This window comes from Tiliqua scincoides, chromosome 1, assembly GCF_035046505.1.
Source record: "Tiliqua scincoides isolate rTilSci1 chromosome 1, rTilSci1.hap2, whole genome shotgun sequence".
NCBI classification, from domain to species: Eukaryota; Metazoa; Chordata; class Lepidosauria; order Squamata; family Scincidae; genus Tiliqua; species Tiliqua scincoides.
In genome coordinates, this window is record NC_089821.1 from 23,807,525 (window position 1) to 23,832,326 (window position 24,802).

General features: G+C 45.2%; 1 protein-coding gene across 1 annotated transcript in view; it reads left to right on the forward strand.

The window, feature by feature from the left end:
* LRP4 (LDL receptor related protein 4) overlaps positions 1-24,802 on the forward strand; it is a 134,124-nt gene that overhangs the window by 68,992 nt on the left and 40,330 nt on the right. The window contains exons 3-5 of the mRNA XM_066633806.1: positions 16,821-16,937; positions 17,346-17,459; positions 19,459-19,575. Coding sequence (XP_066489903.1) covers positions 16,821-16,937; positions 17,346-17,459; positions 19,459-19,575 — 348 coding nt within the window. The remainder of the gene's footprint in view (positions 1-16,820; positions 16,938-17,345; positions 17,460-19,458; positions 19,576-24,802) is intronic.

A 24,802-nucleotide genomic window follows, 5' to 3' on the forward strand; every position in this document is an offset into this window, starting at 1 on the left:
TTTGCCTTGTTCAATAGTATGGCCATTGAATTTCCACATAAACGCTTTCAAGTTTTGGCAAATACCCAAATTTTTGATTTTTCATAATTTAAATGAAGTTTGTTGGCTGTCAAATAGCTCACACATTTACTCATCAACCTAGTAAGACCAATACGTGTCTGTGATAGAATGATAGTGTCGTCAGCATACAGTAGCAATGGGACATGCCAAGCTCCAAGTTTAGGGTGATGACCCTGTACTCCTTCCAAATTAGTGGATAAATCATTTAAAAACAAATTGAACAACATAGGCACTAGGAGGCAGCCTTGTTTGACACCTTTGTTCATCAAAATTTCCTCAGTTAGATCACCTCCAACGGTGAGCCTAACTCGGCAAGATGTATTTGAATAAAGCTTCCTAATAAGAAACAGTAGTCTCTTCTCTATATCTAGATCAGTTTGTCCTAAAGCCTTGATCTGTCCACCTCATTAAAAAAAAAAAAAACTAATATAAAATCAGTTCAGCAGAATATTTAAAGCCTTCCAACATTCATACATACCAGCATATCAAAGTCTGGTTTATTTATTAGTCTTGCTTCTTCCTCACTTCTTTAGGCTACTGCCCACCTTTTCATACTGATGGCAAACTGAAGTTAGAAATAGACTCACAAGACAACTCGTATGACTACCTAAATGTAGAATTTTCCTAACTGGAGTCACTGAGGAAATAATAGACAACCTGGAGAAAAAAGACATTCAACCCAAACTGAAGCAAGCACTGACTAGATCAGCAGCTTATGAGACCAGGGCAAGGAGAGGGCAGATTAAGGCCTGGAAAGTGGCAGTATCAGTGACAGTGGCACTACCGGTATCCTATCCCCCCTTTCCTTCTCAGTTCGCCTTCCTGGGTCCACTTGGACTTGCCCCAGCTATGTTGCAGGCACAGATACAAGTAAACCCAGATTGGTAGCAGGGGCTTTCCCCCAGGCAAGGGACCAAATGTTTCCTTACTGCGAGGAGGCCTTCATGGCCCAAATCTCCCCCACAGGATGAGGCATGCACCCTGTTGACACGGCTGCATCGCTACATGGGGAGTTAGATAGGATTGGGTTGTAGGTCACTATTTTAAGCTGAGAGTCTCCTGATTATACAATCAGTATACATAGAAACAATGGAAATGACATTCCAAAGAAGCCCTACTGCTTTGAAATGTTATATCTGCCTTTATCTTAACGTTGACTTTCAAGATTATCTTCTCAGCAACATTTATTAATGTTATTGGTCCTGTTCTAACACATTTGCTGAACCACAATTATCTCAACTTTTCCCCCCAAACAGACAAAATTATAATGTGGTCAGCAAGCACACCAAAAGCCAAATGTCTGCATGTCTAATAACTGTATTTCTCCCTATCTCAGGTACAAAAGAATACAAACTCATTTCTAGAGCAATCCTTTTTATAAAGTATTATTTCCCAGTTCTGAAATTACGCTACACTGCATCTAGATCCTCCTCTATGACAGCTCAAGTGCCGTCTTTCTCAGAAATGCAATGGATTAGAAAGCTCTCCCACACTGGACGTTTTCCTGACAAAAATGGTAGCATTTTGATCTCTAAAAAAATGTCTTGACTAGAACGTTTGAGTTTTATAATTACTGTTTGGTCAGGCACTTCCCGGTTTTTGTGTAGGCTAGGGCTTCCTAAGGCCAGCTTTCTTTCGTAACGCAGGTGGGAAGAAGGAAGGAAGAAGTTTGTTTTCATACCCATTACCTTTCTTTCAAGACCTTCTGGGGGAGTTTGTAAATGAGTGAGGAAAGGCAAATTAGGTTTCCATTTCAAAGCTAGGGGTAATTATTTCAGTGAGGGCGTAGCCTGAAATAGGAGTTTGGGGTTAAAGACGCATGGGGCAAGTTTGCTTTTTCTCTTAGAATTTGTTTAGACTTTATAAATTAAACTACAGGGGCCCTAGCTAAAATCATTATCTACCATGACGAATAAGATTATTTATTTTATGCTTTATTTAATATTGTAAATCTAGATTACTTTTATATATGAAACAAATATTTCTTGATTCTTAATTTAGATTTGTTTTGTTTGAGAACTTGAAATGGCACCTGTGTTTTGGTTTTAGTTTTCTTTTTTTTAAACTTAGCCTTATACCTTGGTTTGTACTCTAAAGGTGCTTTAGACTTGCATGCAGTTTAGGTGTCTGAAAATCTTTGGGTTTGAAAGGACATAGGGTTGCCAATACTTCAGAGGAAATTCTATCCACTGTGCTTTCCAGTACTCAGTTGGCTGCAAATGGTGGTGACAGGAGAGTCCTCAGCTAGAGGACCAGTTGCAATCCTGGCCCCTTTACTAGCTGGCACCAGGAACACAGTGCCACCGCTCCATGATGTGGTGTTTCTGGAGGCCTTGATACCGCACAAGGCCTCCGCAGCCCTCAAAAGACCTTGGAAAAATCTTTAAAGGCCTTTTAAAAAATGGGTGGTAGGGAGGGGGTTGTGGCACACCCTTGACCTCCCCCCTAGTACAACAGTAGAGAGGACAGACTGAAGGCTGTATGAATATTTTAACTCCTGAATGAAATAGGAGCTGGTTCTTGAGTTTGTGCACCCATTTTCCTTACCTCTCCTCCTCATATGGAGAAATAATTGCCAGAGTTGCATGAGGAGGGAAAGAAGAAAGTTTAGTTTCCCAGAGTTGGGAAGATCCTTTATTCAAACAGCTGCAAGGTCACATGGTTTGTGCATTCCGTTCTCCCCATCAGGAAGCACTGAGAGTAGTGAAAAGGTGTGGCTTACTCCTGATCTCTTCCTGCAGAAAAAAGAATGTTGAAATAAGCCCTGAGACTGCCATTTTTGTTGTTTGTGCAAGTGTTTTGTCTCCACTTCCTTCTCCCACAGTGGGAGCTCAACTTCCAGGGGACTTGAAAAGCAGTCAGTAGTGCTTTGTTCTTGTTTATTTGGAGTGAAACAGTCAAATAGAACAGGAGGGAGGGGCTGGCTGTCCTCCCTTTTAAGTGCACCCCTTCGTTCTCTGGCCTCTGCCCTGCACCTCCCTTGCAGGTCCTTGTGTGGAAGCCCACTGTTAGAAATACAAGCCTGGATATGGTCTCCTGGGGTTATACAGCGCCCAGGCAACCTGCCTGGTATATCAACTCCGCCCTGCTCCTCTGGGGAATGGGTACAGGGCTTCTGTATGGGTGACCATGGCCCCACTCCAGGGCAGCTGACTACTCAGGTAGGGTGCTAGGGACAGCCACTGCCCAAGTTGGTGTCTTCTTGCTTCCCCCTTGCACCTTCAGGGCCCCAGCACCCAGATCCCTTCTCACTTGGCCAAGCCCTCCCTGTGGGAAGCTGGGTGTGTGCTAGTCCTTCTCTTCCCTTCTGAGCCAAAGAGGCTCTGCTGTTTCCTCAGTCTCTTCTCTCTTCTCCTCTCTTTGTCCTGCATCTTTCCCTCTTGTTCCTTTGTCCTCCTTCCACTCTCTCTCTCTCTCTCTCTCCTTCTTCCCCAAGACTTTTTTAGGGCTGAGGCCAGCACCTATCTGGTAGTCCCTCTTTCCTGCAACCAGCAGTGGCTGGGGACATCACTGGCTGTTTTGCCACCTCCCAGCTGCTTGGTGTGGCTGCTTGGTCCCCATCCACTTGACAGAGGAACCTGCTCCCCAGCTGGTTAGCGAAGATACAAAGATAGGTTTGTAATAGTTAGCAGCTCAAGGTTAGGTCCAGTTTAGGTCAAAATTAAAAAGCTCAAAATCTGAATAATGAGGACAGTTTCAGTCAAAGCCAAGAGAATGTCCATCTCAGTAGCTTAGGTGGGGGGGAATGATAAGTAGTGTGGGTGCTGCACCGCCCTGGGTAAGTGGCACTTCCCACTTCATTCTGGGCAGCAACAGTAGTGTGCAAGCACTCACCGAACCAAATAGTGTCTCCGGCACATTGCCATTGTTGCCTGGAATGACTAAGATGGTGAGTGGGAAGGCGAGTTACATGGCACACTGCGGCACCTGCCATACTTACCATTTCTCCCCACTTCTAACTACGCTATTGGTCAATCTCAATTTCAAGGAGGAACCAGAGGCCCAAACCAGAAAGGCTAACTGAAGTGAGTACAGAGCTTGGCGCGCGCGCTCACACACACACAGTTCTTTCTCAGTCTGGATGGTAAGGGGAAGGCAGATGTGAGCATGTTGAAAGAGCTCCAAGGACTGCAGTTTGTGACAGTCCTAAAACAGAGTGCAGGAAGGTTTATGCAGACTGACTTTGATTAGCCTCTGCTATGTGCAGTACAGATTGCAGATGCACTGAAGGCTACTGGGAAAACAGTAAACAAACCAAAACAGCTGTTCCTATCTCCTACACCTGCTTTTTTAACGTATGCTGGCTGTTAACATTTTTCTCCAGTGCTGATCTGAGTGCTTTCGAGGCAGAGAGCAGAAGTAAATAGACATGAAGTAGTCCTTATAACAGCAAAATTAGAGGTGGTTCATTTTTGGTAGTGCGCTAGGTGAAGAGTCAATAGAAGCCAAATTGGGTAATATGGTATAGTGGTTGGAGGGCATGTAACAACCCCTCCCCCAAAATTGAAGCCCATCTTTAGATAGCAGAAGGTATCACCTTCTAGTTTTTAGATCCTTCTGTGAATGCAAACTGAAATGTGAATTGTACCTAGCTGAGAATAGGGCTTGGCCTATTTGGTGTTCAGCCCCACCTCTTTGTAGTGCATGGGTGAAGTTCTGGCTTTGATCTATGCATCTGGCATTGTGGAGTGATTTCTGGATGTATCCTGTTTCCTCAACCGGCAGTCTACAGGGGAACAAGGGCTCTTAGCAGTCAGGGATGGAGCAGAGCTGTAAATCCAGGTTTCTTGTTTGAGATGTTTGAATTCTGGGCCTCAGGGGCAAAGGCAGGTTTCAGAACTTCTGCTGGGTTTTCCTAGGAATGAACCTCAAGTAGGCAGAGGTCCCAAAGCAGACGCCTACTTCATTGCATCTGTATACTGTAATTCCCTTATGTGTTAGTCTCTAGTCTATCTGATTTGTCTGAGAACATAAGAACAGCCCCACTGGATCAGGCCGTAGGCCCATCTAGTCCAGCTTCCTGTATCTCACAGCGGCCCACCAAATGCCCCAGGGAGCACACCAGATAACAAGAGACCTCATCCTGGTGCCCTCCCTTGCATCTGGCATTCTGACATAACCCATTTCTAAAATCAGGAGGTTGCGCATACACATCATGGCTTGTACCCCATAATGGATTTTTCCTCCAGAAACTTGTCCAATCCCCTTTTAAAGGTGTCTAGGCTAGACGCCAGCACCACATCCTGCGGCAAGGAGTTCCACAGACCGACCACAAGCTGTGTAAAGAAATATTTTCTTTTGTCTGTCCTAACCCGCCCAACACTCAATTTTAGTGGATGTCCCCTGGTTCTGGTATTATGTGAGAGTGTAAAGAGCATCTCCCTATCCACTCTGTCCATCCCCTGCATAATTTTGTATGTCTCAATCATGTCCCCCCTCAGGCATCTCTTTTCTAGGCTGAAGAGGCCCAAACACCTCAGCCTTTCCTCATAAGGAAGGTGCCCCAGCCCCGTAATCATCTTAGTCGCTCTCTTTTGCACCTTTTCCATTTCCACTATGTCTTTTTTGAGATGCGGCGACCAGAACTGGACACAATACTCCAGGTGTGGCCTTACCATAGATTTGTACAACGGCATTATAATACTAGCCGTTTTGTTCTCAATACCCTTCCTAATGATCCCAAGCATAGAATTGGCCTTCTTCACTGCCGCCGCACATTGGGTCGACACTTTCATTGACCTGTCCACCACCACCCCAAGATCTCTCAAGGCAAGAGAGAACAAGGCAAGCTGTACCTTTTCATACTGAAAATCCTATGGATGGTTTAGCATTTTATTTTTCACATTTTAATACCACCCTTCCTCAAAGGAGTTCTAGGTGGTGTACCTAGTTCCTCCCCTCCTTTTGTTCTCAGATCAATACTGTGAGGTAGATCAGGCTGAGAGATAATGACTGGTTTAAGGTCACCCAGGAAACTTTGTCACTGAGTGGGGATTTGAACCTGGATCTTCCAGGGCTAAGTCCAACTCCTGAACCACTACACCATCCTGACTCTCGTCCAACTATTTCAGAAAAACTTTTTAATATTTTCCTCTAAGAAGCTCAAAGCAACATATATGATCTTGCTTTTGCCCTCATTTTATCTTCTCAATAACTCTGTGAGGTAGACTAGGCTGAAGAGAGATGGTGACTGGTTCAAAGTGATCTAGTTTGTTAAAAAAGTTGAGTTTGACTGAGGAGGACCTGAGGGAAAACTGCTGCAGGAGAGGAGGCTGCAGTACCCGTAGAGCAGGGGTGCCCAAACCCCGGCCCGGGGGCCACTTGCGGCCCTCAAGGCCTCTCTATGTGGTCCTCAGGGAGCCCCTAGCCTCCAATGAGCCTCTGGCCCTCCAGAGATTTGTTGGAGCCCACACTGGCCCGATGCAACTGCTCTCAGCGTGAGGGCAACTGTTTGGCCTCTTGAGTGAGCTGTGGGATGAGGGCTTCCTCCACTGCTTGTTGTTTCACGTCTGTGATGCAGTAGCAGCAGGAAAGGAAAGGCCAGCCTTGTTTGTGCCAGGCCTTTTATAGGCCTTGAACTACTGCAAGACCTTCATTCATTCATATAAGTTCATCTTTAATATATTCATTTTGTAAATTTATTCAAATTTGAAATGTAAATTAATTCGGCCCCTGACGTGGTGTCAGAGAGATGATGTGGCCCTCCTGTCAAAAACTTTGGACACCCCTGCCGTAGAGGGAAGATAGAGGCTGCTGCGTGCAGAGGCCTATAAAAGGGGCTGCACAAGACTGGGCTTAGATAGACCACCAGGGAAGCCTTGCTGAGAGGAGCTTCAAGACTGAGCTGGGAGAAACCATGCTGCTGAAAGCTGAAACCTGAGCTGAGGAGAGAGTTGCAGCAAGGAGCCCCTGGAAGAGCCACACAGAGAACCAGGGAGCAATCACCCAGCCCCTTTGCCTCAAGTCCTGCTGCCTCCTGCCTGCATAGTGCCTGCCTGCCTCAGGTCCTCAGGGAATTTGGAACTAGGTTGTGTTTTTATTTGGTTAAGGTTCCATTCCAAACAATAAAGGCCTTAAACCTTTTGTTGGTGTCAGTAGTCTCTTTGGTCCTGCATAACAGTAAGGATTTGTATCTCCCTCGTGGAAGTCAACACGCTAGCCGCAATATCCTATTGGCTCTATATTTAATTATGTTCAAGTGGACATACAGCTCTGAAATACCAGGATCATCCATGTTGTTCTTCATATAACACCCTTTTGGAATGTTGAAAATAAGCACTGGATCTCTAGCAACTCTGATTTGAACTAAACTGCCACTCATGAAATTGTAAGCCCCGCAGCAGTAGAAGCAAGCAGTTCCCATTTCAGCTGTAAGCTGGTGGCCCAGTGTGAACATAACCCACCTCTGTCTGGACTTGCGGACATGCTTGTTCCCTGCGGAAGAATGAATAAGAGGCCCCTTTTGTGCATGTAAGAGTTTCTCTTTGTCATTTTCCCCCACCTCACCCCTCTCATTTTCCTAACCTGAAGCTCATTTTTCATATTTAGGGAGAGTATTAAATTGAGAAGCTGCTCCCTGTAGGGTTGGAATTTCATTTCCAGCAGTTGCCTCATGAGAGTAGCAGCAGTTCAATGGTATCTGCTCTGAACCAGTGCTAATGGCCTAACCCTGGTAGGAGCCTGAAGAATTCTCCCCCAGAGAGCTGGCATGCAAATTCCCTTCCAGGCGGCTGCTGCACAGGCCTTTGGTGATTAGTCACGCTGGGGCTCAGGACTGCATATGTTGAGAAGTTGGGAGGGGGGGTTGCAGCCTCCAAACTGTAGTTGAACCTCACGACAATCTGGTCTGAGCAGAGGTTGAGCTGATGAGAGAGCAAATGTGGCCTTGTTTCTTGAACTTTAGATGTTTTTGTGAGAAGGAAGGCAATATTTCTGGAAGTTAATGAATCTAAAAAATAACAATAGTATGGGGTAAGCATTTCCAATTGCTAGCTGAGAATCATTTATATAGAGGGTGACACTAATGACTGATAAGTATTTGTCTAAGTACTGAATTTCCTAAATCATGAAGCATTTTTTACTTCTTGTATTTCTGCAAGAAGCTGCAGATTGTTATAATGGCCCAGCTACTAACAGCATGGTTTTAGACTACGAGCCTGCAGGCATTTGATTTATTTTTAACAGGTGTACTTGCTAATGCTGATTTAAACAATAAATATTACTATTCCAGTTGTTATTAAAATAAGGTGGTTGTTGTGTTTTTTTTAAGTAGCTCAGCCTCTTGAACATTTAAGGAAAAACAACTCTGAATCAGGAATGCCATCATGAAATCCATGCAGACCCTTGTAGTTTTTTGCTAGAAGTGTCAGGATATGTGAGTTACTAGGAATAAGTTGGTCTTTGGATCTTTAAAGCATTTAATTGCTTCATCATGGAGCAGCTTGACCTCCCCCATCAAAAAAAAAACATACAAAAAAGATCAGGGAGAAGGGATCTAGTTTAACCTTCTTCATGGCAATGTTTGTTTTTTGCCTGTAGAAAGTGTTTATTTTTTTGTTGGGGGGAGTATTTAAATATATTATTCTCCCAGTGCAGAACTGTGTACTTTTTTATGATTAGATGGACTGTAAACCAGGTGATTGATATGGGCACATCCCAGAGCTAGCCCTGATGCTAAATGGGGTTGGGTGGCTAGACAGCTGCTGATGTCAAATGTTAAACATTCATAACTCATAATTCCAATTTACCCTGCATAATTTGGACTTCCTTATTTAAGTTTTGAGAGTGAGCTAGTCATGTTTTTATAACATCCGCAAGAGGCCCTTTAGGAGAGCATATAAAAAGATGAGACTGCCTGGCTCCCTAACCCCAATTAAGTAAATCTTATGCTAGCCATCCTTCTTTTCTCAAAGGCTCAAGTGGGATTAGGTCTCCTTTACTCATCTTCTAGGCCTGAGTTTGGGCCCCTATCCCATATAGTTTCAGCTGTTTTCTGCACTTGGGGGAAAGCACTGCTGCTTCTTCAGATTGCTTGTAAACCCAGATTGAAATGACTGTTGAAAGTGATTTATAAAATAGATTGAACTACAAGGGTCCCGTATCCTGCAAATTCACTTATTCGCAGACTGAGTCTGCAGGGCCTCCCTGCACGTGTCCCCTCTGTAGGGTCCTCTGAGCCTGACAGTTAAAAAAAATAAATTTTGGTTTCTCTGTGAAACCAACAGTGACATTTTTAATGCCTTATTAGGCATTAGGAGACCTAGAGAATCCCCAGATGTCTGTAGCCTCTGCTGGGCTCTGGGGACACTCTGGAGGCAAGGGGAGCAGAGCCTACGGCTATGACGTTACCACCAAACATTGTATTGTTGGGATGGCTCCCATGCCCCACTTTTCTGACCTGGCTGGTCACAAGGCACAGTGCGGCTCACACCATATTTAAGATATTTGGACCAGTGGTCATCACCCCGAGTTGTAGCAGTGAATTAGTCATGTGGGGCATTTGGTGGGGCTGCTGTGAGATACAGGAAGCTGGACTAGATGGGCCTATGGCCTGATCCAGTGGGGCTGTTCTTATGTGTTGTGCAAAGAAGTGGTTCCTCCATTTGTGAATCTATGGCCAGTTAGTTTCATGGAGTGACTCTGAGCTTTAGTTTGATGAAAGAGTTTAAAAAAAACAAAACCTCTTATTCCACTTTCTTATGATCCACAAAGCTCTGTAACATTAGTTCTCATTTCTCTGGTGGGCTCTCCATGGCAGGTTCAGTCAGTCTTCCTAGGATGGGTAGCTCCTCTTCCCAGGCAGGCAGGTAAAGAAAAGTTTCCTGTGGAGCTTTCCCCAGACTGACCTCGCCTGGCAACCGAGCAGGTCAAGTTGCTTGGTGCTCTTATCTGCCCAGCGCCTCTTTGGACCCTATCAGGTCCTTCCTGTTCTGGGTTATTAGCCCCTTTTAGGGAGTGCTTGTCTACCCTCTGTTTTGCTCTGCAGCACTGCCTCCCTGCAACCTCTTGGGTTCCCTGGTGCTTCTGCCGTGCTGGAGCAGGCCACGGCAGCCGTTTTGAGCACCCTGGGAGCGCGCACGCGGGCAGGCTGAGCCTCTGCCTGCGGGGGCAGGAAGGGAGCTTCAGCAGCTGGCCAGACAGCTTTAGGACTCCCCTCACCCTCCTCGGTTGAGTCTGTGGGGAGGGGCTTGGCTGTTCTCTGCTGGGTCCGCTCTGCTGCTGCTGCCTTTTAAAAGGCGCACGGAGCCTCACAGGTAAGCTCAAATCTCCCCTTTTTCTCGCCTAAAAAAGTTCATAACAGCTTAGCTTTTTCTTGTATTGAGTAGGTGACCCACACAGGATAGGAGCATGTGATGCATTTTGATCCTGAACTTCTTATGGTTTGCATTTGGTCTGCCAGTATGAGATAGCTTGTCTTTGTATCTCTCCTTTTGTCTTTAGATTGGCATATTTTTTGTCTTCATGTTCTTCTCAAGAAATTTCTGTCCATTTGCGTATTCCAAGGGGAGAGCAAAGACAGAAGACATTTTCTTCCTTGTTTGGAAGAAAATATTCTGGACTTTGCAAAGAAACATTTGGCTGTTCTGGCACTTATCTAGGACAGCAGTTCTCAAACTCTCTGGGAGTTTGAGCCCCACTGTAAGTTCTTGCAAAGGAGGGGGGAATGGAGTGAAGCGATTGCCTGGGTGTGGGGAGTCCCACACAAGCCTCCACAGGGCTCCCCGAAGCATGCAAACTCTCAAAATAATGATCGCAAGCCACTTCTGGTTTCACAATCATTATATTGAGTGTCTGTGCACTTCGGGGGGCCCTGCGGAGGCTTGAGCAGGGCTCCCTGCAGACCCAGGAGCCTGCTGCAGCCTCTGGTGAGTGCAGGAAAGCCCCTGAGCCCCTTGAAAGCAGCATGATTAAGGCGATCTCTTTGTTCCATTCTCCCCTCCTCACACCCTTAAGGGGGCAGAGGCCAGGGCCCTGAGACTGGGGTGTTGCGTTGCCCTAATTTGGGAACCACTGGTCTAGCAGTATGCAGAACTGTGGTGGTGGGGTTGACAATCTGAAGTTTCCTTTCCTATGCTGAACCAAATTGTATCATGGTCCTGGATAAATGGAGGGGGGAGGTTCTATGTCGTCACTGTAGATTATGCTACTTGCAGAAATCATAGATTGGAGGAGGTTGGGAACTGAAGAGGGGTTTGGGAAGCTGAAATGGCTGGCCATCCAGAAAATAATTGCTGGCCTGCAGGGGAGCTTCCTTTTCTTCTGTTTCTTATGTTGCTGCTGCATTCATCTTGCCTCCCCATTCTCTGATGATAGGGCAGAAGCCCAACTGATGATGGCTGGAAGATGGTATCAGGAAACTGTGTAGGGATGAAAGGGTTTCACAATCTGCCTTCTCCTTGCTCAGTCCTATTCTTTTTTGTTTTTTTAAATAGCTGAAGTAACATTGTTCCTTTGGGGAATGCACCTGTCAGAAGCAAAATCCTGTACTACCCCCTTCTACTCATAGCTGGCAGCCCTTGAAAGCGCCTTCCTCACGAGGCTGAGTGTTTCTTTCATCCCCGAAAGGAGGTTGGGCTGCAGTTGATTTATGCTGTCCTTTTGAATTCCAGCCTTTACGGATGGCAGCATTACCTTTCTGAAGGACTGGGGTGGGGGAGCACGGATAAGTGATGCTGGCAATGTTGAACAGCACTGTTGTCTGATAATTGTGCAAACATTCTCATTGAAATCTTGACCTGTGGTGTGCTGAGGGCCTTTCCAGATGAGGTGTTTATATTAGAGCAGCAAATGTGCAGTTGTTGCTCAATGGTTGTGCATGATCTGCACATCTTCCCTGCATTATATCAAGCTGTAAATAATTAGCAGGAGAAAATGTCATGTTTCTCCTTTAGTGACTGGAAGTACAGAATCTGTGTACTATGTTGCTTTCTCGTCACCCTTCTTTCACTTACCAGCTGCTCTGGAGTCCCAAGCAGAGCTGCCCTCGAAGGTAAAGGAAGAAGTTGAGTGATGGGAACTGCTCCATCCCTTTGATGCAGCTGCTACCTAGACAAATAGTCCAAGGCCAATGCTCTTAAATTTGGGGAAAAAAATACTCAACAAGGGGAGCTTCTGCTTCCTAGTCCAGTGGGTCCCAAACTGTGGGTCAGGACCCACCAGCAGGATGCGAGCCAATTTTTGGTGGGTTGTGAAAAAGTCTGGATATATTGTTCTTCATCCTGATCAGTTGGCAGCCCTGCTTGTTAACCTGTCTCAGACAAAGCCGAGCCCAGGCCATCATTTGCAGTTAGTTAATGAGTGCTTATTGATATTTTGTAAGCCACCTTGAGGGCCCCTAAGCGGGGTGGAAAAGTGGGATATAAATTCCTTAAATAACTATTGAGTGAGAACTAAGTGCGTATTTATGATCATGACTAGTTAAATGATATTGCTTCCTGCTTAATGATATCACTTCTGATCCTAGGTGGGTCTCAAAAGACTATCGTTTTTAAAAGTGAGTCTTGGCACTAAACGGTTTGGGATCAACTGCCCTAGTCTATTATTGTGGAAAAAGCTGGCTAACCCCTAAGTATTCAGCATGTGGTTTCGTATCCCCAAAATGAGCACGTGTAGCAGGCAACCAGATTTATTATCTGCATCTCTGCTAGTAGCTGAAAACCAATGACTTTTATTTTTCTTGGAAGTTCATTCAGTCAGCCATTCCAGAAGAAATATTCTAGTCTGTTCTCAGTAAGTCGCTATCTCTCAATACACTGTGTTTGCAGAATTTTAAGAAGGCAACAGCTTGAAGGAAGGAGTGCACTGAAGTTGGCACCAACTATTGTGCCTGTGACCAGTGTGAGGGAATTAATGGGGAACACTACCTGGTTTGAGACTGGCAGCAGGAATGGAGAAGAACAGAGGGGTGTGAACCTGTTGTACTGATGAGTTACGCTTTGGATGGAGGAAAGGAAACGGAATGTTCTGAAGATGGGATAGGATAACAGAAAAGAAGACAAAGGTTGAGGCTAAATATTCAATGGAATCTTATTGTAAATCCTTACAAAAATGGCACAAGGTTTGGGGGCAATGGCCATGAGTTCGATAGGAGACATAATGTGTTCCTCAGATCCATGCCAAGACAATGGGCCTGGTCTGTATTTTTGGAAGGCATATTCTAGTTTTGGACTCTAGGGGTTTAAAGGTATTATGAGGCTTTTCCATTCTCTACCTTGGCATTCAGGCTATCCTCAGTCACCAGGGAATAGATCCAACCCATCTGCTGTAGCATATTTACCTGGAATTATGTCTTCTTGGAAAGGCTACCATACCTATGGTGTACCCTTTGTTGGGTTTCTTTTAAAATCTGGGAATCTCATACCAAGAAAATTATTCTGGTACAATAGCAACTTTGGAACTGTATAGTGAAAGGCTACAGAAAGATGTGGAGCATTACTTGTGTGAAAAGTGAAAAAGTGCTTATTGGGAGCAGAATGAGTGCACTTTCTATTCTGTGGCAGCTTTTCAAAGATGGAGTTAACAGGATATGAGAAGATTGCTTCTGTCTCCAGGTTCCTCTGAACTATATTTCTCTGACTATATTCTTCTGATTCCCAGTTGTAGGGAAAGAATTGATGGAAAAGAATTATACCTTTGTCTTCTGTTTGTGGGCTGCCCAGAAGCAGCTGGTGGGGCACTGTGGGGAAGCAGAATGCTAGACTAGGTTAGCCTGATTCAGCAGGGCTTTTCTTATGTCTGAATGTGAGCAGAGAAAGCCTGACCATCCACGTAAGTGGAGGAAAGGCGGGGAAAACATGTATTAGGGTAGATACTTGCCTATAAGTTGATCTAACACAGGGATGTCAAACTTGTTTCATACTTAGGGCCGAATGGCATTCATGATGCCTGTTGAGGGCCGGAAGTAATGTCATTAGGCAGGAAGTGATGTCATCAAACAACTCATACCCAAAAATTAGCACTTTTTCTCACTTAGGAATTCATTAACTTCAAATGACAGAAAAGAAAACACAGAAATCTTTATCATATTTCAAGATATGGGAGAGCCCAATTTTTGTGCGGGTTGCCCTTTTAGCAGTGACACCTCAGCACTGCTCAGCAGCTGAGAGCCTGAGGGCCAGATAAAAAGCTTCCGCAGGCCACATCCAGCCCCTGGGCCTTATGTTTGACACCCCTGATCTAACAGTTAAGTCAAGGGCAGGTTTTGAGCCAAAATAATGGAATTTTATATGACCCTCTGATAGGTTTTTGGAGGTTAAACTTAGGGGGGTGTCTGACTATAATTTTGTCTGATTTTACCCAAGGCCAGATCCTGAAAAATAACCTACCAATAATTGTAACCCAAGAACTGTACAGTCTCTAATTTATTAAAAATATAGTAAAAGATCCTAAAATACATTTTTATTCGTTAACTTTTAAATTCTGGTCTTCACAACCTTTTTGTAAACACTGTCAGAGCAAGAGCACTGTAAACAACATACCGATAGAACTATTAATCAAATACTTCTTTAAAGTGTCTGGTGTGTTAAGCCAGAGGCTCAACATATAACATACAACTTATAGCATATATTTAGGAGTGTGCAGTTCAATTCACAGTGGAGAGACAAGTAACAACGAATGGGCGTGAACAACCACAGCTACACTTATTTTCAACCTAGTTTATTCAGAAGTAGGACCCATTGCTTTCCATGGATGTTATTCTTAAGTAATGGTTCAGTGAATTGTAGCCTTGGACTTTGTTTAAAATGGAAAGGAGGTTTCCATTCTGGTGTTTTAAAAACCAGGCCTCTGCCAAACATTTGCAAAATGGAACGAGGCTGCAGAAGGGTCTGCTAAAGAGAATGCTTGCTTGATTTTAATGGAAGCCCTGAGCCCTGGCTTATTTTTTTCTCAGGAGCAGTGGAAAGGTTAACTCTGTCTGCACCTTGCAGCCTTGTCACTGCAGCTGCAGCCTTGTTATTTATTGATTGCCCCCTGATTATCTCCGCATTATCCTCTTACTCTCTTTTGGGCTTCTCCTGTGTTTGAACAGCCCTGACCTGTCCCCTGAGCGATCCACAGATAAGCTGAGAAGGTGACTTACACTTGATTTATTGGCATAAATTTCTTGTCTAATAGGCGAATATCTATGGTAAATAAATTATAAATAAAAGCAAGTGTAGCATATTCATTAAAGTGGTAAGGGGCTCCATGTTATGATTGTCCCATTCCTTAAATCTACCAGAGCTTCAAATGAGCCTTTCATTTAGAACAGGGGTGCCTAAACCCCAGCCCTGGGGCTACTTGCAGTCCTCAGGGACTCCCAATCCAGCCCACGGAGAGCCCCTAGTGTCCAATAAGCCTCTGGCCCTCCAGAGACTTGCTGGAGCTCTTGCTGACCCGATGCAACTGCTCTCAGTGTGTGGATGACTGTTTGACCTGTCATGTGAGCTGTGGGATGAGGGCTCCCTCCACTGAACATAAGAACATAAGAACAGCCCCACTGGATCAGGCCATAGGCCCATCTAGTCCAGCTTCCTGTATCTCACAGCGGCCCACCAAATGCCCCAGGGAGCACACCAGATAACAAGAGACCTCATCCTGCATCCCTCCCTTGCATCTGGCATTCTGACATAACCCATTTCTAAAATCAGGAGGTTGTGCATGCACATCATGGCTTGTACCCCGTAATGGATTTTTCCTCCAGAAACTTGTCCAATCCCCTTTTAAAGGTGTCTAGGCTAGACGCCAGCACCACATCCTGCGGCAAGGAGTTCCACAGACCGACCACACGCTGAGTAAAGAAATATTTTCTTTTGTCTGTCCTAACCCGCCCAACACTCAATTTTAGTGGATGTCCCCTGGTTCTGGTATTATGTGAGAGTGTAAAAAGCATCTCCTTATCCACTCTGTCCATCTCCTGCATAATTTTGTATGTCTCAATCATGTCCCCCCTCAGGCGTCTCTTTTCTAGGCTGAAGAGGCCCAGACGCCGTAGCTTTTTCTCATAAGGAAGGTGCCCCAGCCCCATAATCATCTTAGTCGCTCTCTTTTGCACCTTTTCCATTTCCACTATGTCTTTTTTGAGATGCGGCGACCAGAACAGGACACAATACTCCAGGTGTGGCCTTACCATTGATTTGTACAACGGCATTATAATATTAGCCGTTTTGTTCTCAATACCCTTCCTAATGATCCCAAGCATAGAATTGGCCTTCTTCACTGCCGCCGCACATTGGGTCGACACTTTCATCGACCTGTCCACCACCACCCCAAGATCTCTCTCCTGATCTGTCACAGACAGCTTAGAACCCATCAGCCTATATCTAAAGTTTTGATTTTTTGCCCCAATGTGCATGACTTTACACTTACTGACATTGAAGCGCATCTGCCATTTTGCTGCCCATTCTGCCAGTCTGGAGAGATCCTTCTGGAGCTCCTCACAATCACTTCTGGTCTTCACCCAATGTGAAGCTCCTCACTTCACCTTCTGGTCTTCATCCAATGTGGTGGTAATGTACTTAGGAACCAACAAGAAAGGGGAAATTAGTTTTTCTATCAAATTCACAGAGTTGAGTTTTCTTGAAGGTAAAAACAAGGCTGGAGAAGAATGATATTGAGCATAAAAACAGTAACCCTTGAGAAAAATACATGGAAGTTCAAGGGTCATGTGAGTTCTTGATCTCTAGTGGTCATTGGCATCAATGTGCAGGATCAAAAAATAAGAATTCAGTGAAAAGTGTCAGGTACTCCTAGTAATTGCCTTTTTTCTTTTTGCATTCCAGTGCTTCCCACTTGCTCCCCCTTGGATTTTCATTGTGACAATGGCAAGTGCATTCGTCGTTCATGGGTCTGTGATGGTGACAATGACTGTGAGGATGATTCCGATGAGCAGGACTGCCGTAAGTTAACTAATAGAAGATCTTATACATACAAAGTTTTGGTAGTAGGAAATAGAACTCTAGTGGAGTATCTCCTACATTATTGACTAGTACTAAGAGATGGTATGGGAGTTCAATGCTACGATAGACTGATTATACTCACTTTGATGTAGTTCCTGATATCAGCATCTCTAGGCACTAGGCCTTCTCTCATCTATTGCCAGCTACGTCCCTTGGTTGGTGAGATATACCTCCACAAGCCTGTAGGGATTATGTCTTTCTGCTGGCACTCCCACAACATGGGTGTGCCCCATCTTGAAGAGAGAATGGTTCCACTCTTACACTATATGGCACTCACAGTTCTCCTGACTAATTAGAATTCCATGATGTTGTTGATTTGCCTCATGCTTATACTTTGTATTCCTACAGCACCACGGGAGTGTGAGGAAGATGAGTTCTCATGTCAGAATGGATACTGCATACGCAGCTTATGGCATTGTGATGGTGACAATGACTGTGGAGACAACAGTGATGAGCAGTGCGGTTAGTTGTCTAATGGTGATGATTAAAGTGGCGCTAGGCCAAATTCTGTAGAACAGCCATCATGCAAGCATGCAGACCTGCCTTATCCAGAATCAGACCATTGATCTATCTAGCTCAGTAATTGTCTACAGCAGTGGTTCCCAAAGTTGTACTCGGACTTTGGGACTGCAGTAAGTCTTTGCAGGGGTAGGGGAATGGAAGCGATGTGATCCCCAGGATTGTGCTGCTGCTGGGGACAGAAAGGATTTTTTTTTTTATTTACCTAAGTGAGCACTGGCCTCTGGGGGTGCAGGGAGCTCTGTGAATACCTTTTCAGGGCTCCCCAAGCCTCTAAAAAGCTAAAAATTGTGATCTGAAACAACTTCTGGTTTTGTGATCGCAAACCAAAAATGGTTTCCAATCTCAATTTTAAGCTTTTTAGAGCCTTATGGAGCCCTGTGGAGGTGTCCGCGGGGCTCCTCCCCATAGGCCAATGCTCACGTAGTAAGTAACCCCCCTTCTGTTCCTGGCAGGGGCACGATCCTGGGGATCATGTCGCTGCCATCCGCCCCCCTTAAGGGCCTGGGGATGAGTGCTTCTCTGGCTGATAGGTCGCAACCCACCAATTTGGGAACCACTGGTCTATAGTGACTGACCATAGCTCTTTAGGCTTTCAGATAGGAGTCTTTCCCAGTCCTGTGTGGAGATGCCAGGATTGAATCTGGCATCTTCTGCACCCCAAACAACTGCTTTACCACTGAGCAATTATTTCAAAAGAGACTGGATAGGTTTTGGTCTTAGGGTGATGACATGCAAACAGTCTATTTCAGGATTCCTGCAAGTAAGTTACTGTGGTGCCAGCAATGGATGGTTTAGTGGAGCATATGGGGTAGTTGGTCAGTGGATGAACATACATCAAAACAGAAGAAATGCAAATATCTATAGGCGGAGAAGTGTAGGAAAAACATTTGCGAATTGCTGTCCTTGAAGATATTAACAGCCTCTAGGAGGAAATTAGGATAATATAGCTGGCTTGCTAGCTTGAGCGACTGGGTTATACTGCTTGCATTTTTTGCTAGGATCCTGACACGAGCAGAGGTTAAAAACTATTTCCTTTTCTGTTTGTGTGAAATTGGTTAAAACTCAAGCTAAAGGTTTCCCTCCAAAACCTTACAAAAGTGCAACTAGAGCAGTTTGGTTTCCTTCCCAAATGGTAACTGAAAGGGGAAGGGGCTAAGCATCCCCCAAGTGTATACAAGGCCTAGCCATTCAGTGTGAAATGTTGGAATCACAGAGCTATATCACTGCCAATTTGCATTACTGAACTATATTAGAGAATAATTCTACCGAGCTGTCCTTTGTAAATAAACTCAATTTTGTTTGAGGAGCTGCATTGTCTCTACTCCAGAACTGCTCTAAATTCTGGCAGTGCACCAGTGCAACCAAAAGGGAAAGTCCATAGTCCTTCAGGTCTTCACAGAGAATGAGACCCTGGCAAGCTAGGGGCTGGTGGTAACAGAAAAATGACCAGATGGGTTGGTTTTGGATTCTTGAGACCCAAGATTACCACAAACCTGCTGCTTGAGAATGGGGTTCCTAGCCTAAGCAAAATCACACTGAAGCAAGGGAAGCACTGCAGCTCAATGGAAGAGCATCTGCTTTGCATGTAGAAGGCCCCAGGTTCAATCCCTAGCGTTTCCAGTAGCGCAAAGAAACACTCCTGCCTCAGACCTTTGAGATCTACTGCAAATCATTGTCAACTGTTCTGAGCTAGATGGGCCAGTGGTCTGACTCAGCATAAGGCAGTTCCCTCTATTCCTAAGTGTCATCAGTTTGCCCAACCCTTGCTGTTTAAAATTCTGTTGAAAATTCCAGTTGAGCATATTTGTTTGCTTGGGGATGTGGTGCATATTAAGGCACCCTCAAGTGTTGACATATGAATTGTATGAGTGGAGTCAGGTTCCTGGAAAGGTGGGGCATGTGACCTTTCAGTTGAACTATTCCTTTCTCTTTCTTGCAGATATGAGAAAGTGTTCAGACAAAGAGTTCCACTGCAGTGATGGCAGCTGCATAGCTGAACATTGGTTCTGTGATGGTGATACAGACTGCAAGGATGGCTCAGATGAGGAGAACTGTCGTATGTATTTTCTCTCCGTCAATGCTTTTAGCAGTCAAACTGGCCACCCTCTTGCAGATCCTTCCGTAATAAGCATTAGCTGTATTTCAGTGTCAACCTTTGTGTGGTGGACCTATTACTTTGCTATGATGTTATGTTGCATACAGATTACACAGGCCAACACACATTTTGCTTCCTTAAACATTACACCAATTCCTGGGTATATTTGGGGTGCTGCTTCAAAAAATGGTATCCGTTTTGCCCTATCACGTCTAGTTTTGGAGATATAGTATAGCCTCTTTAGTAAATGGTTCAGACAGCTTCCTCATGAGGAAGCCTACACCATGGCTTCCTCATGAGGAAGCTGCTTGAACCAGTCACTAATGAGGTATTACCCAGTATTACATCGCTCCTCAGGCCTGGTAATTTAACCCACAGAGATTCTCTGGTGGAGTCGGACCCACCTTCAATCTCTACTTTGCTAGATTCTATCCCCTCCTTAACATAAATGGCCACCCCACCTCCAACACGCCCCTCCCTGTCCCTCCTGTAGAGTTTATAGCCTGGGATTCCGGTATCCCACTGATTTTCCGCACTCCACCAGGTTTCCGTTATGCCCACTATGTCAATGTTTTCCCTAGTCACCAGACATTCCAGTTCTCCCATCTTTTCTCAGAAGGCTTCAGGCATTTGCATAAAAGCAAATGGAATGCCCCAGGATAGGCTGCTTATTAGCTCCCTTATCCCTGCATCCTCTCATTGTGCCAAACTGTCTATCACATCCCATCATGCTACCATTCCCAATTCCTTCTCCTGCTCTGCCTTTGCCTTGTTGTTCTCTAACCTCCCCATCCTGGTCCCATACGGAGGAGGAGTCCCGAACCGGATGCCCCTCGGCTCCTGTCGGCCTTCCCCTAGGGATCAGTTTAAAAGCTGCTCTGCCACCTTTTTAATGTTATGCGCCAGCAGTCTGGTTCCATTCTGGTTCAAGTGAAGCCTGTCCCTCTTGTACAGGCCCCGCTTATCCCAAAATGTTCCCCAGTGCCTAACAAATCTAAACCCCTCCTCCGTGCACCACCGTCTCATCCACGCATTGAGACCCCTGATCTCCGCCTGCCTAGCTGGCCCTGTGCGTAGAACAGGTATCACTTCTGAGAATGCTACCTTTGAGGTCCTGGCCTTCAGCTTCCTACCTAATAGCCTAAATTTGGCCTCCAGGACCTCCCCGCTACACTTGCTCACGTCGTTGGTGCCGACATGCACCGCAACCACTTACCTCCTCCCCAGCACTGTCTACCAGCCTGTCTAGATGAGAAGTGATGTCCGCAACCTTCACACCAGGCAGGCAAGTCGTCATATGGTCCTCACATCCATCACAACCCCCCCCATGTTTCTGATAATTGAATCCCCCACTAAAAGAAGTCCCCAACCCCCCTCCCGCTGAGGAGTATCCTGATTGCGTTCGGATACGGGCATGTCCCCTGGAGAAGGGATCCCCCCTAGGGGGTTGTTTCCCTCCTCTCCAGGATGACGTCCTCCAGCCCCGAGACTTCCCACCTGGGCAGCTAAGGAGCTGTGCGCCTGAGGGTGGGACGAAGCCTAATCGTCCCCGGAAGTCTCTCCATGGTCCTTCTCTGCCTGCCTCTGATTCTCCAGGTCGGCCACCAAGGCTTCAAGGGAGCGAATGCGTTCCCTGAGTCCCTGGAGCTCCTTGCACTGAGGACAAACCCATGACTTATGCCCCGGATGCAAAACACTGGAGAGCCCCCACCCTGCTGCTGGCTGTCTGACTGCATAGCTTTTTTGTTGTTTTTATTTAAGGGTACTTAAAAAACCCTACACTGATTTGCTGCCCTCTTCTCAAGGAAAGAGAAGGGTAGTGTCTGGGGCCCTGGCTTCCTTGCCCTGCTGATGAACTCGCACAGATGCTAAACTCACAGTGCCTTAACTGGCACTTTGTTCCTGGGACACTGGGTTTCCCAGAGGCCACGCATGCTTCTGCAGAGAGGCTCACGCGGTGGCAGGCACTAGCTTTATACCCCTAGCTAGCTCCTCCTCCCTCCCTCCTTGCTGATTGAAAAGGAGCTGGTCTTCCTGGGTGAGATTTTAAAAGATCAGGAAGACAATAGGCTGCTGATGGGCTTAATCCACTCTGCAGGCTCCTGAATGGATTGCTTGGATTAGCCTAATGGGGCTCTTATCAACTCCTAAAGGTCAATGACTATGACCTAAAGGACAATGACTATGCTAAATTGTCCTGTCTGGTTGGGAACTGGCCCTTCCTAGGTTCTTACCCTCCTAATTCAGTTCTCTTAGGCTGGACTGTTTTGTAACCTCAAGCTAGTTTTTGAGTTTAATTTATTTATTTATTGCTTTCACTTAGATCCTGTGTCCCAATTTACTGAACTTTTTAGATTATGTTCCAACTTAGATTAAGTTTAACTTGGGTTAAGTATAGGGTGAATTTAAACAAAGTAGAAAAACTTGCTTTCCACTTTATCCTCCTCTGTTTTATTCATTTTTCCAAGTGCCTGACCCTTGGGCTCTTACTCATGAGTAGGACTCTGCCCCTGCTCAGAGTAAACCTATGTACATATGTATGTATTTTTATTGCCCTCACCTAGCTCCTGTGCCTCAACTGGCTGCACCTTAGATTACCTTCCTCAGGTTAGATTAGGTGCTAATTTAGGTAAAGCTAAATTCCAGTGTTGATTTAAAGTTAGAAGACAAAGAGTTAGAAAGACAAAGTGTTAGAAAGAGTACACTTACCTTCTCCTTCTCGTCGTCGTTCTCTCCTCTTCACAACTCAGAGAGTCCTCCCTCTCCTTCTCCAAAACTCAGATATCCACTTGCCTTCTCCTTGCACAGATGTTAAACTCGCGGTGCCTTAGCTGGCACTTTGTTCCCAAGGCACTTGGTTTCCCAGAGGCCACTCGCTCTTCTGCAGAGAGGAAGTTCTGCTTTTGGACCTTCCCAAGGCTCTTCCTCCTTTTCCTTCCAGCTTGTGCTTGGTTCATCCTTTCCAAATGTCTCCTTACTTGCTGCTTAATAATTTGTCAGAAGTGGATTAAATAATTTGGATTTAACTGATGGGAGTGTGTCAGGGAATCAACTTTTCACCTTTGCAGATTTCCCCATTTCTACCAGTCATTTGGCACTTTAATCAGGTCTCCACCATCACCCCCACTTCATATCTGAACAGTAGCTAGAGTCTGTCTCAACTATAGCACTCTCCTCCCCCATTCCCATCTCAAGGGCATTTTACATAATTTGTTCTAGATAGGAGGAAACTTCAAAAGGACTGGTTTCTAGTATGTATGTGTTGGGAGGGGGGAATCAGAGCTGCCAGCTCCTAAAGGGCAAGGGTGAAGAACGGGTGTGGGGGGTGGCGGGGGTCCTTTTATCTCTCCAGATAATAAGAACTGGCAGGGGACAAAGCTGTGCAAAGATTTCTGAGCCAGGGAAAAGCTCTGAGAGGAAGCCAACCTCACTCTCTCCTCACCATTGGTTTTGCCTTCTCTGGCTGGTTGTTAATATATGTATGTGCCTCGGGGATGGGAGAGTAGAGATACTCTAACCTTTCCATGTATTTGTGGCTGGATAAAGTGAGATGAATAAGCTATCCTCTTCAGTCTGTGCATTTCCAAAAGTCTATCCTCTTAAAAACTGAGTAGAGTGTTTTTTCTCAATGTCCTTCCTTGCCACAGCTGCTCTCCTTTGCCCCCAAGCTCCCTTCCCTTGCTTGGTAGTATTTGCAGAGGAAGAAGATGACAAACCAGCACATTGGACCCACACTTAAATTGTCTAGATTCCTCTGCTTTAGATTCCTCAGTGGGCATTTGCTGCCTTTCTTCAGATGCTGTGTGATTCCAATGTATCTGTACACCTTGACTGTTCCACTGCAGCAGTGCTGTTAGCTTCCTCACAAAGTTTCCTTCAGGCAAATCAGATTATGTGTATCTCAAAAATTCTGATTTTTCAGTTTATGGGATCTTGCATTCCCAACAGTGGCCCATGGACACAGTGCCCAAGATAAAATTCTCATCTCCTGGGCAATTTTCCTTGAAGAGCAGTTCTTTCCTGTGCTGTGAAGAATTGCCTTGGCACCAAGCAGCATTGTAAACCTTTTGTCCTAGATTGTGCTGCATCCTGCATAGGGTCAGAGTGTGCCTGGGAAGACTTTGAAGTGAGAGAGAGGTGTGTTCTGGCATCCATTTTTAGAAAAGCAGCAGCTTTCAAAGACCTGGCATTGCTCATGGTGTCTTCTGCTCAGCAACTTCATTTGGCAAGATTAAGTCCTCAATGGGAACACCTCTGCTTTTCAATATTATAACTTGGCAAACTTCAAGCTTTGACATAGCTGGCTTTTAGATGTGTATGGGCATGGCCTCAGAAATAGGGGAAACCATAGCTCTGTGATGACCTGGAGTTATCTCAGAAGTTAACTTGCACTTCAGGCCTTTAGAGAACACAGTGCCTAAGACACTGCTCTGAGTACAGAGTAAGAATGTGAAATGCGTTACTTATCACATTATAGTAACTGTGGGATAATTAACATAGTAAACTGAGGGTGGATTTGTACTTGTTTTTAACATGCTGCAGCTTAATGTTGTTAACATGTGTGATGTCTTGCACACAAGGCCTATATAGACATTTTCAGACCCTCCTAACTTATTTCTGATGACCCTCCTAAGATGTGGCATTTCTAAACAGCTGAACTACTTTTCAGTTGCATGATATTCATGGTGCATTTGCATGTATGAAGAGAACCCTGATGAACAAAACCCACCCAAGGGCTTCAGTGAGCTAATTTCTGCATGATTCCATTCTGAATATGTGAAACCAGTAGCCTCAGTCATCATGTGGCAGGGACCAAAAATTGTTGCCTGTTACATACCAGATAGATGACCTAATATGGAAACAATGTTGAACATTGTTAAGACATATGGTCTGTGCCACTATGCATGAATTCACCTTTCAGTGTTTTCAGAGTTACATATAACATTGGGATAGCAATAAAGAAACATGGAAATTCTAATTCCTGATGGGTACTCATGCAGCAGGGAATACTCTGTCCAGAAACAAAAGTTCCCCTCTGCAGATGGTACTTTTTGGTGCACTAGCAAGACAGCTGCTTGTATGCATGTGTCTTTACCTGTCTACCTGCTTAGCTCAGCTCCCTATTTTTCATTATACTGGAAGCACAGAGTGGTCTGAGGTCTTTAGTCTTACTGATTTTCCTCATTCT